Raw genomic sequence first — 13,045 nt, 5'->3', positions numbered from 1 at the left:
GGGGCAGAAGCTGGGAGCTATGCTTTTGAGTGTGAAGAAGAGAGCCAGCATTAACTGCGAGGGATGGGGAAGCAGAGTGCCAGCATGAGTTCTGAGTAGGGAAGAGTACCAGCTTAATAAGTATAATTCCAAAGGTGGGGGAAAAAACAAAGTAAAAATGTTAATAAAGTAAGTGGGAAAGATTAAAAAGCAATGGAGCTGTGCTTGTATTAATGCAAGAAGTGTGACAAATAAGTGGTGTGACCTGGATAGTATTGCCGTGGGTGATAGGGCATCATTATCACAGAGACATGCTGGAATGATTCCAATCAATGGGATACATATTTGGAAGGATGTAAATTATTTAGAAGAGACTGTATTGGAAGAAAAGGAGGTGGTGTGGTAGTTTATATAAACTCCAGTATTGAGGCACAAGTGAGAGAGGATATAAAAAAGGAATGGGCTGACACAATCACTGAGTAGAATTAATAGATGGTAACAGAGGTATTATTACTGGGGGCATGCCATAGACCCCCACGCTAGGATAAAAGTCTTGATCTGGAACTGTAGGATGAGATAAGGAAGGTGACTATTAAGGGACCAACTATACTAGTTGGAGATTTTAACTTATGAAAAATTGAGGGGACAATGAGGGATTTCCAAAGTTAATGGAAGACTGTTTTATTACTAAGTTTGTAATTGAGCCAAGGGGAGAAAACATTTTTGATTTGATTATGTAACAGGGATGATCAGATTTCCAAGGTGGGTGAAGCTTTAAGTATGTGATCACATTTATCATAGAGGGGAAGGCCATTTGGCCCGTCGAGTCCGTGCAGCTCTCTGCAACAGCAATCCAGCTAGTCCCACTCCCCCGCCCTTTCCCCGTAGCCCTGCAAATTTTTTCCTTCAAGTACTTATCCAATTCCCATTTGAAAGCCACAATTGAATCCGCCTCCAGTGCACCCTCAGGCAGTGCATTCCAGATCTTAACCACTCGCTGTTTTTAAAAAAAAGTTTTTCCTCATGTCGCCTTTGGTTCTTTTCCCAATCGCCTTAAACCTGTGTCCTCTGGTTCTTGACCCTTCTGCCAATGTGAACAGTTTCTCTCTATCTACTCTGTCTAGACCTTTCGTGATTTTAAATACCTCTATCAAATCTCTTCTCAACCTTCTCTGCTCTAAGGAGAACAACCCCAGCTTCTCCAGTCTATCCACGTAACTGAAGTTTTTCATTACAAGGATTGGAGAGGTTATAAAACCCCAAACAAAATTGTCAATTTTTTTAAGAGGACCAACTTTATGTGCTTGAGAAGCTCGTCAGAGTGAGCCTAGCAGGTATGACTATGGCTAGGGGAGTGGAGGAACCACGGAGGTGATTCTAAATGTAATGGACCATGCAAAGCAAAGGCACTAAGCTTAAAGGCAATCCTGCCTGGTTGAACAGGACTACCAAACAGCTCAGAAAAAAGCCATTTAAAGCCATGAAGGAAAATGACACAGAAATAAGGCAGATTCAATACCAAAACACATGCCAGAAGTGTAAAAAAGGCACCAGGATGGCAAGGAAAAATTTCAAATTGAATATGGTAAGAGAAGTGAAGGATAATAATTTTTTTTAGTCAGGGTGCAGTGGGGCCACTGAAAGTGGGACCAGGTGATGGTATGGCAACTGATGCTACAAAGGCTGCAAAAATGCTAAATTAAGTCATTTGCCTCCATTTTTACCAAGTAGCAGATGGTCTCATTTTTTACCAAGGAAAAGACAGGTAACTTATTTGATCTGGAAAAGGAACTAGAGGGTGTTGTACAGGTAAGTTGTGACACTATTCACATTACTACCAGCATGGTTGCTGAACAGCTGTGCAAACTTAAGGTAAATAAATTTCAGGGGCTGGATAAGATGCATCTGTGGATCCTTAAGGAATTAATGGAGGAAATTGCAGGAACTCTGGAACAAATCTTCTAGAAATCACTGAATACTGGAGGAGGGCAGATGTTATTTCTGATTTTTAAAAATGTAGCACAAGTGACCTTGGAAACTACAGACCAGTGAGTTTGTTGTCCATTTTGGGTAAAGTTATAGAAACCCTTATTAAAGATAAGATTATGGAGCATCTGTATAGAAATAATCAGAAGATAGCCAATATGGATTGCCATTTTAGTGTTTTTCTTTGAGGGTGATAAAGGAGTTTGATAAGGGGTAAAGCAGTGGATGTGGTGTACTTGGATTTCAGTAAGGCTTTTGATACAGCTCCTCTGGAAAGACTGTAACTGAAAACAAAGAAAGCAGGAAACAGTGGAACTATTTTATAATGGATACCTAATTGGCTAACTGATAGAACCCAGAGGGTGATGGTATAGGGATTGTCATCAGCCTGGGAGAATGTTACCAGTGGGGACCCACAGGGGACTGTTTGGGGACCTCTCTTTTAATATCTTAAGCATGGTGGCTAAATTTTCAGATCATACAAAGTGAATTAAGGTGATAGACTGCAGAGCTATAGATAGGATAAGCTACAGGAGGATTTAAATATACTTTGGAAATTTGGTAGACATGGGGCAGATGAAATTCAATGTAGAGAAATGCAAAGTGCTTCACGTGAGGACACAAAATCCACAAAAGGACTATTACTTAAATGGAAATAAAATGTGTATGAAAAATGAAAAAGATCTGGGGGTCCTGATTGATAATAAATTGAAGCTATAGCAACAATGCTCAGTGGCAGTGAGTAAAGCAAATCAGATATTGGGCTGTATTAAAAGGACAATATTGAGCCAAAATATTGAGGTCATCCTGCCACTTTATAAATCATTGGTGCTACCACACTTAGAATACTGTGTACAGTTCTGGTTGCCGCAGTACAAAAAGGATATTGGAGCTATTGAAAGGATACAGAAGAGGGCAACTGTAATAATTGAGGGGGTGGAGGGATTGGATTATAATAAATGATTATGTAAATTTGGCATGTTCTCACTGGAAAAAAGGTTGCGAGGTGATATGATTGCTGTTTTCAGGTTTCTAAAGGGACAACTAATGTAGACTATGACAAATAAAAACAGAAAATGCTGGACATACTCAGCAAGTCAGGCAGCATCTGAAGAAAGAAACAAAGCTAATATTTCAGGTCGATGACCCTTCATCAGAACCGACTATGACAAGCTGTTTCACCTAGCCCAGAACAGTGGAACCAGAGGACTCAGCCTGTGTTTGAAGGGGTATAAATTCAAAATGAATCTGCGGAAACAATATTTCAGTGAGCGAGTGGTCAATCTGTGGAACTGGCTCCCAGGGGAGACAACAGAAGCAGATTGTGTTGATTCATTCAAATGCAAATTAAATAGATTTCTGTCAGAAAATAATATTTTGTGATACAGTATGAGTAATTTGAGACATGACATATGGTAAGTGTAGCATGCTTGGGAGGGACAGGTGACTTTGGACCTATGGTTCTCAAAGCTTTGTACCACTGGGGGTTTTCCTCTCCTCATGTCTGGGTCTGTTGCAGACTAATTGATAGAGATTACCACGATTAGTCAAAACTCCATTATTATATCATGCGGCTAGTAGATGAACTAGATGGACCGTGGTCTTTGTAGCTCGCAATTCCTATGTTCCAAAATACTGGAAAATACATTAACTAAAAAGTCAAAAATCTAGATTTTTTTGGGAGACAAGCCCCACAAACTCCTGTAGAAAACAAATCTGATGCCTTAAATACTTGTATCCCTTTTCAGGTTTCATGTACGTACTGTGATATTTACGTGGTGTATCTACACACCTTAAATTACAAGTCTGTCTCAACGCATTTTCAGTGCAATTACTTGCTTTCACATGTTATGGGCTTTTACTCAGTGCTGTGAAGGAGTTGTGAGCTTTTTCTGGTCTGTGCCATCTTTTATGAAGCCGTTGGTCAGCTTTAACTAGTTTTTAAGGTTGGCATGCATGCATGCAGAAGCAAGCGGCTGCAGTTTATTCAACCATGGCGGCATCCAGCTAAACACAATCTTGTCCTCCATGTTCCAGCACAGGTCACTGGTCAGGCGGCAGACTTTCTTCTCTCCCAAGCTTAGGGGTGCTGTGACAAGTTGTAGCAAGCCAGTTACATTCCTGCACTTTATATGCAGTAACAGAGGCAGCCCCAGGTATTATACTGAAACCATAGCTACAGACCTTTCAAAAACACAACCGTTTGTCCTGCCCCCGCTCGTGTCACGTGGGAGCGACGTCGCGCCGTGCTCGCTCCCGCTGACGTCGCGCCGTGCTCGCTCCCGCTGACGTCGCGCCGTGCTCGCGGCTGACAGGGTGGGACAGGCGGAAGTGCTGACAGTTGGCAGACCTAGACCTACACTCAGACTAACCCCAGAGCTTGCTCGGTTGCAGTTTCTAAAATGCCGGTAAGTTTTTTCGAATGATATTTAAAAACACCTTTGAATGTCGAAGCGGTTTTTTTTTACTCGCGCTGAATGGATGTTAATTCGTGGCAGAGTACTGTAAAAGAAATGATAAAATGGATGTGAGAGATAAGGAAGTAGGCCAGTAAGGCCTAAGCAAGGTTAAAAAATCGTGTTTTACGCCCAAAAAATGTATTTAAAGCGAAATATATCGACTCGCGTTTAGTCCCCTTAAATGAATGATTTGAGCACTACAATGGTTGATATTCCTGCATTTATCTTACTGGAAGTTGTGGTCTGAAACTGCTGACCATACCCATCTACAAAGAAAAACATCTCCAAGTTTAATCTGGGAATATTTTTAACATATGCATTCAAGTTGAAGCTGAATAATAGAAAGGGAGAGTATTTCTGATTGTGATTTATTTCTTTTCCTTAGGCTTATCATTCAACCCTGATGGACACTGATGTAAAACTGATTGGAAACATGGCATTATTGCCACTTAGGACCCAATTTAAAGGACCAGCTCCCAAAGAAAGTAAGTTTAGAGATTTATTTTTGATAAATAATATATACAAAGCTTGTATCCATTTATATTGCTGTGTATAAGGAAGGTAGCATAAATGTTATTTTTGTAATTTAAACCATAGTTGACGATTGCAGAATGATTTTTCAAGAAAATCTTGGTGCAAGGGAGCTAAGTGATGTGCGTTGGCTTATACATTGATGTGCTACACTAGAGCAGTGTAGTCCAATAGAAATTGATGAGTTGCCACAGCAACACTGTTTTAGCCATATGCACTGATTTTAGTAGAAAACACCTTGCACACAATACAGGTAAATGTACTTCACATTGGTATATTTACTTAACATATCTACCACCTTTCAGTAACCAAAGTAGTAAAAGAACGATCAAAAAACACTCCCACACTGCTTTTCGTCTTGTCATTTTACCAACAAACACAAAACGTTTAAAGTACACATGCATCTACTGTGTGAATGAGTATTGACATCACATGCCCAATGACAGTGTTTAGTACTCATTTTTTAGTCACTAACCGGAAATGCAATTAGCTGCATTTGGATTCCCAATTAACTTGTGTGGCTAGTGGCTAATGTATTGGACAACACTGCGCTAGAGTTGTTAAATGCTAATTTTCATTCAATAACTCTAGTACAACACAGCTATCTCCCAGAGTGAATTGGGAAAGATGCTGAAGTCAAAAGTTAGTAATTTTTAAGACAAGTTGCCTTTTCTCACACTCTCAGACCTAGTAGCTATTTTCAAGAGTGATATTAGCAGAGGTCTGGAAGTAGGTTGCTTACCTATCTTCCTCCTGGGCAGAGAGAATGGTGGTTAGGGAAAATTAAATTACTAGTGAATTTTACTTTTTAACTTCACTAGGAAGATGAGTTTACTATCTGTGGTTATGTCTGGGGGATTAAACTAGTTTGAGAGGGATCTATTTTTGTACCACTCAAGTCACCTGGTGGTCAACCAAGGAGTGCCAGTATCAGCCTCTGCCTCTATGGAGACTGTTGTTTCACATTCCCAATCAAATGTAATATGTGCTAAAATTGCAGTTTTCAGCAGTTAATAGCACAAGAAAAATGTCAATTTGTTTAGGGGCAGTTCAGACCAGACTACGAATCCCAGTTTCATGTGATCTGTTCACATTGAGCATTCTTTAAGTGGACAAACTTTTCCCGTCTAGACCAGGTCGCCTATAGAAGAGGGAGTTAATTGGCTGGTGAAATGTCTTCCTTGTCTGATCGTGTAACTCCTGATTGGGGAGGCGGGGGTGGGTGACAAAATAGGGAATGTTATTTAGTTACTGTGTTTTAAGGATTTAAGTATGCAATTTGACTATTGGAGTACCAATAATTTTCTCTTCCAGCCAAAGACACTGATATCATTGATGAAGCAATCTACTTTTTTAAGGCAAATGTTTTCTTCAAAAACTATGAAATAAAGGTAAGTTTTTGGTCTTTGATTTTGTCAATTTTGAAGATTTTTTAAAAAAAACTAGAGAATGTGTCATATCACAGAAAGCATAACACAGAGTCAGATCACTTAGGCACAAAATAGTGGGATATGGGTTTGCACCTGCTGTTATTCGTGGTGAGTTCCTGATATCAGTCATACCACTATGGGGAGGAGCCAACCAGATGTCCCGGGGAGGAGCCAACCAGATGTCCCAAGGAGTAGGAAGATCAGAGGGAGAATCACCCTGGGCCATTCTTGTGCACATCCTGTTAGTTGATCAGAGAGTTACATTGGTGCAGAGCTTGGAGCAGCTTCTCTGCCTGCCCTCTAGTGTATGGGGATCAAGAATAAGGGAAAAAAAGCACTTTTCAAAAAGAAACACAGGTAACAAGTCTATTAAGTAAAAAGATATAAAACCATAATACTGTGAAGCTAGTAATTTGTTATACATTTCTCCCTCAATTATCCCTTTTAAAAATAAAACTGTTACAAAAAATCTTATTTAATTTTTTTGTTCAAATTTTGAGTGCTGATAAATCATCTAGGGGTTTGTCTAGCAGACATTACTACACTTGATCTTAAATACTGTCCTCAAAATGAGTACAGATATTGAGACTTCCCTTTTAACGTGTACTACTAGATGCTGCTGCTTATGTTCCAAAGGGAATTTCTAAAGGTTTGCCTGCAGTACTGTACATTTTAATGCTGCATACCAGTATGTTCAACTAAACAATTTTTATTGCAGAATGAAGCTGACAGAACCTTGATTTATATCACCCTCTACATCACTGAGTGCCTTAAAAAATTACAAAAGGTAAGGAAAAATGTTCACACACTTTAACTTTTTTTTTTGCCCTGCTCTTGTCAGCTGTAGGGGTTAGCAGGCAGTCTAGCTCCAGGATTCTGCCGTGCCACTTGAGATGGTTCCACTTTGCAGATGTGTGTGTGATCCGAGTACTGCCTCATAGTTGGAGTCAGGAAGTGGTTTCAGTCAGGCAGAATGGTGGTTAGAATATTGCTGTTCCATTCGGTGTTTGCTCAAAAAACTATTACAAATGTAGCAGAAAAATAGAAGAAACCCAGGAGCTCTTTGCCAATAAGGTTATTACTGCTGTTTCTCACATAGTGAGTTGTGAAGCTACTGGACAGTTTTCTATGTTTAGTAAAATTGTGTGATGTACTTCATCCCTTAATTGCTTCTGGATTATTTTAGGATGCAAGTGATCTTTTTTTTACATTTTTTATTTTTTTTATTTTACATAGTGCAACTCCAAAAATCAAGGTGAGAAGGAAATGTACACCTTGGGAATAACTAACTTTCCAATTCCTGGAGAGCCAGGCTTTCCTCTCAATGCCATGTATGCAAAGCCTGGACACAAGCAGGAAGATGGTATGAAGAAGCAGCATTTTTAAAATGATTAAAGTTGCAATATTTTTTAAACGTATATAATATGTTTAGTCAGAGTACTTTAACGTCTTGAGGTATTTTTATTTTTAAAAAAACGAATTTGCGGAATGAATATATTATGCCTCTGTCACAAGTAACATTTTATGCTAATTATAGTTTAGTTCTACATTATGATTCCCAAATATTCAAGACATTCAAATTCAAAATTAGATTTTTGTTTGAGAGTAAGATTGTTTCTTTAATTTCTCTCTTTCTCCTCTTCACGTTGGTCACTTGATGTCGTGCACTATCTCTGGTTGAGAAAAAAGTGCCCTATCTGCATTTAGGCCTCTGCCGGAGATGATCTGAAACTGGCTGCTGGGATGTCGGAGTGGGGCTTGTAACAACTCTTGCTGTAATTTTTCATTCTGTCCTTTGGGGACATTTTATCTCTGCTCACTATCACCATGCAATTGTGTGACTTGAGATTGGGAGCTCAGTGTTATTGGTGGGGTGGGGGGAATTAAACCTATGCCTCGCCATTTCATGGTGCGTACGCTGGTGGTCTAGTATGCGATGCCACTCTTTTTCCACTAAATATAATTCTGAGCATATATTTTGTGAATTTAATGTATGTCCTTGCATGTAACTGAATTTTGCATAAAACAAACCCTTTGCTTCTAACTGTGGAGGACTCATGAATTTTAATTGCTTTGGCTTGAACGAAGGTGAGATGTCTAATTATCAAATTGCAAATTGAGATTTGGCAGCAGGATATCATTTATAATGTATGTACCAAGAATTGATTGTTCATAATCCTATAAATTCTGGTTACCTTTTCAGAGATGATGAGGGGTTATTTGCAGCAGATCAGGCAAGAGACTGGACTGAGACTCTGTGATAAGGTGTTTGATCAACAGACTGACAAACCCAGCAAGGTAAGCAGTGTGACTTTAAAATAGGACTGTCGTTTAAAGTTGCTTCTCACAAAAAGATTAAAACAGTAAATTAACGCTCACACAAAGTTTAACCACAGATGCTGTTTTTTTTTAAAAAAAGGACTGGATGGAATCCTATTGGGAAAGGGATACAGGACTGAGTTCCAGAATCCAGAAGAAAACTGATGGGAGATTTGTAAGAGTAGGCTAGATGGACTAATGGTTTTTTCCTGCCTGGACATTACTATGTTAATATAATAGAGCTCTATTTTGTTTGGGCCAGTGGAGTGACTCGGGACAAAAATCTCTACATGCTCTCCTGGGAGGAGGGCACCACTAAAATAAAACAGGTGGTCCAATCAACTAAAAGTGCATACGAGTATTATATAGTGATTTCATTCTCATTGTTGAGACAAACCACGTCCTGTGATGCCCACCGATGGCGGAAAGCAATTTAATATCAGGGCAAGATAGTTTTAGACTGGATCATAGTGTAGGAATGTGTCATCCAATAATATTGCTGTGCTTCTCAAATTCAGACTAGTTTATAAGCACCTACTTCTTTCAAATATGCCTCTATGAATAATATAGAAGACATAACCATAGAAAAATAACTACCAAACTCTGTACATGATATAGCTCCACTTGCCCTCTCAGCAGCTGTTCATTAAGTTGAACAACCTATGTCTGTTCCAGCTTTTATTTGAAAGGCATTTGTCGATTTGCTTTGAATTTTTTTTGTATAGCTACTGTGTGATGTTATGGTAAATGATTTCTCTGGTGATTTGGTGACTTATTTTTAACAGGAGACATCTGCTTCCTAAATACATGCAGTACTCAAACTAAGCTGAAGGCTGTTCTTTCTGAAAGTGGTTGTGTCAGTCAAAAATGTTAACCATGCAGTGAAGTGTTTCAAAAGAACCATTGGGAAATTTGGGGCAAATAATTTGTTTTTATATTACTTTAAGATATTACTAAGTATATCTTAGCTGAGGTTGTTCTCCTTAGAACAGAGAAGGTTAAGGGGAGATTTGATAGAGGTGTTCAAAGTCATGAAAGGTTTTGATAGAGTAAATAAGGAGAAACTGTTTCCAGGGGCAGAAGGGTCGGTAACCAGAGGACACAGATTTAAGGTGATCGGCAAAAGAGCCAGAGGCGACGTGAGGAAACATCTGGAATGCACTGTCTGAAAGGGTGGTGGAAGCAGATTCAATAGTAACTTTCAAAAGAGAATTGGATAAATATTTGAAGGGAAAAAAATTTACAGGGCTATGGGGAAAGAGCAGGGGATTGGGACTAATTGGATCGCTCGAGCAAAGAGCTGGCACAGGCATGATGGGCTGAATGGCCTCCTCCTGTGCTGTACCTACTATGATATGATTATGAACTGTTTGAGATTTTTGAAAGTGTTCTATTTCTGTCTCTAATGTTAAATGATTTTGTTTGGAAAGTTTGACACCTTCAGTATATCATTCAGAAATATTTTGTTAGTGGTCCTAATATTTATAAGATTTATTTGGTGTATTTTGTGCTGATCATGTTATACCATTTTTGGGAATAACATGGCTAATAAGATGCAGGGTGCTTTCTATTCTGCCATTATCAATGGGACTTAACCTTAAACCTCAAAAGAGCAACACCTACTGCATCACTGAATTTTTCTATTTCCAGCTGTCTTATGGATTTTTGAAAAAAATGAGATTGGCCTTTTCATTCTGTGGACACGCATGTGTCGGAAATTGGTTGAGACTTGCCAAACTTATTCCATTTCATGTAATACCCTTACAAATGATATACTTTCATTTTATAATCCTTGGCTGGAGGATCACTTGGGTTAAAGGGAAGTGTGTTAACTGATTGCCACTCAGTCCCGTTGCTACTGTCTTGCAACATTTTTAAACATAGTCACTTTATTTATATTTTATATATATTTATTCAAGGAAAGTTAGTTGTCTGCAATATTCCAATATCTACTGTACTATCCAGTCCACGTTTTCAAGTTTGTCAATTTTCTGCCATCACCTTATAAAGGCATACCTTGCTGTTGGTACAGTTCCACATAGTAGTTACTTCTATCTCTCCAAAGGGTCCATTACTTCGGTGTGAGCCTTGACGGTGAATGTCAGTAGGTTATTTGAGGGTGTCATCCGAAGCTTGCTCTTACCCTTTCTAATGTCTGCACATTCTTCAAGCAGATGTCTTTTTTTTCCTTCCCTGCCTCTATCCCAACCAAAGCTAATTACAGTACTGAGATCAGCAAAACAGAGCACCAAGGATTGAACCTGGGACCTTCTAGTGGTGATTGATGTTATACAGTCTAAATGTTGAAGCAGTAACCATGCTTATTAATGAAGATTGCCTAAAATGTTTCTGAATTTTGCTGCAAATCATAATATTGAAACTTTTTAAAGACTTGTGCAAATATTTTTTTTAAATTAGCTTTGTATTGATCAAAAGTGGAATAGCGAGCTCACAATGAGACTGGAATTCAAATCAGTTTTGCCACATTCATCTTCCAGCTTTTCTGTGGGTTGAAGTTTGCTGCTCTTGACTGGGTTGGCTGAGGGATATAAATCCTGCCAGAGAGCAGGGAATCTCTTCCTACTTCATTTAAGTATGGATCTTAGTGGATAAGGAGCTGATGGATTGTTTTCTTCTCCCAACTGAAGGACCAATTTAGGGACAAGTGTTAATTTAAGGTGAAGAATCAAAAATAATTGCAATGTACTGTAAGAAATAATTTCTTCTCAGCTGGGCTGTTACATAATAGATGTTTCATCTCAGGTGAGAAAATTGACCTAGTCCATCTTCTCGTTCGTTATATCTCTCTTTCCAATTTTAAGAAGGTCATTAATGCAATAATGAAGATGTCTGTGGCTTAAACTATCCTCTTTGGAAGAATGTGTGGCCTAGATTTCTAGCTTTAAAAAAAAGGTCTTGCAAGGAGAGAAAATATTCTCTCCCTGCACCCCCCCACCTTGGGCCCAAGATATATTGTCCATGGTTGCAGGTGCTATGATTTAAACTAGACAGAGCAGCACTTCAAAGCTTCTTCATAATATACTGTTTTTTCTTTCTAGTGGTGGACATGCTTTATAAAGAAGCAGTTCATGAACAAGAGCCTGTCAGCACCAGGACATTAATATCATCACAGAAATATTACAAATGATATGTGCAACAAATGAGAAACATCATACAGACATGTTGTGCAGCAAGATGTACAAAGTTTTAGCCTTGTTTGTATGATTTTATACTGGGTTTGGATATAATAAAAGTACAGAGCCATTCTGAAGAGTTTTTTTTTAAAGTGAAGAAAATTAACAATGCTTGGTACAGTATCATTTACTTGAAAGCTTCTACTTATGCAATTGTTTATTGGCTGGTGCTTATAAATATGTTCACTATTTGGTGGTGCCTAAATGGTGTTCAGTACAGAAGTTACACAAAGTAAGCCTGCTGGTCATGATATTTCAAAGCTAAACTCCGACTCTGTTACTACTCTCTCATCACATTGCATGTTATGGGTCAAATAAAAGATACATAATCATCTGATGTTGCTTGCACAACCGTATTAGTATGTTTTAAAAAAAAGTGTTGGTATTTCTTTTCTGTAACTGGTATCTGAATACTACCACATGTAAGTAATTGTAGTTTATATAACAAGATTCATTTTTCTGCTGTTTATAACACATTTTCTAAACTGTATGGAACCAAAATAGTTAATTGATTTTTGATTACCAAGGCTTTAACAGGGATTTAGCCAGCATTATGTATTTTGGTAAAAACTGATCTCCATTCTTTTCCTTAAGAAAAAGCACAAATAAAAATATTGGAAATCAAATGAGCCTGATTCGAAATCATTCATGAAATGGCAGTTGCTGACAGACTTCCAGAATTTTCAAATAAGCATCATTTTAATACTTCAAAATGTAAATAACATTAACAACTCTAAATCCCTGATTTAATTAGTGGTATAAAGAATTGAATACATTCATATTAATAAGTCTTAACTGCTGTGCTACAGTAATATTGCATTATAAACAGCTGTATGCTATAGAACGTTGCCAAAGTTTTGTAAGACTCTATTGATCAGTTAACCAGAAAAATGAAGTTGTGAGAATACAATATGTTGAAGATGTTATAATGCTCAGTCCCAGAAATTACATTTGCTGAATCTATATTTGTTTCAGCTCAGGTTTTTCCGCTGTTAGAATGCTGTGCATGCCTCGTTTGAACCATGCATTTTCATATGTAGGATATAGCAGCTATCTTTAGTATCTATTAAACCATTCATAGGGTCCCAAACTTTAAGTTGGAAAGAAGCTGCCCAACAGAATAATAAAAGTACACGTGTATACTGAA

General features: G+C 38.2%; 1 protein-coding gene across 1 annotated transcript; it reads left to right on the top strand.

Moving 5' to 3' along the window:
• Window positions 1-4,264: 4,264 nt before the first annotated feature.
• arpc3 (actin related protein 2/3 complex, subunit 3) lies at window positions 4,265-13,045 on the top strand. The gene is made up of 7 exons (XM_068005830.1): window positions 4,265-4,373; window positions 4,810-4,909; window positions 6,270-6,346; window positions 7,104-7,172; window positions 7,622-7,748; window positions 8,589-8,683; window positions 11,764-13,045. The coding sequence occupies exons 1-7, from the start codon at window positions 4,368-4,370 to the stop codon at window positions 11,824-11,826; spliced, it is 537 nt and encodes a 178-aa protein (XP_067861931.1). The 5' UTR covers window positions 4,265-4,367; the 3' UTR covers window positions 11,827-13,045.

Source organism: Heptranchias perlo, chromosome 25 (assembly GCF_035084215.1).
Source record: "Heptranchias perlo isolate sHepPer1 chromosome 25, sHepPer1.hap1, whole genome shotgun sequence".
NCBI lineage: Eukaryota > Metazoa > Chordata > Chondrichthyes > Hexanchiformes > Hexanchidae > Heptranchias > Heptranchias perlo.
This window is presented reverse-complemented; position numbering and strand designations above follow the sequence as displayed.

Coding starts and splice junctions, on each gene's coding strand:
- arpc3 (XM_068005830.1), top strand. Junction 6,347..7,103: donor TCAAAAACTATGAAATAAAG/GTAAGTTTTTGG, acceptor TTTTTATTGCAG/AATGAAGCTGACAGAACCTT. Junction 8,684..11,763: donor AGACTGACAAACCCAGCAAG/GTAAGCAGTGTG, acceptor TTTTCTTTCTAG/TGGTGGACATGCTTTATAAA.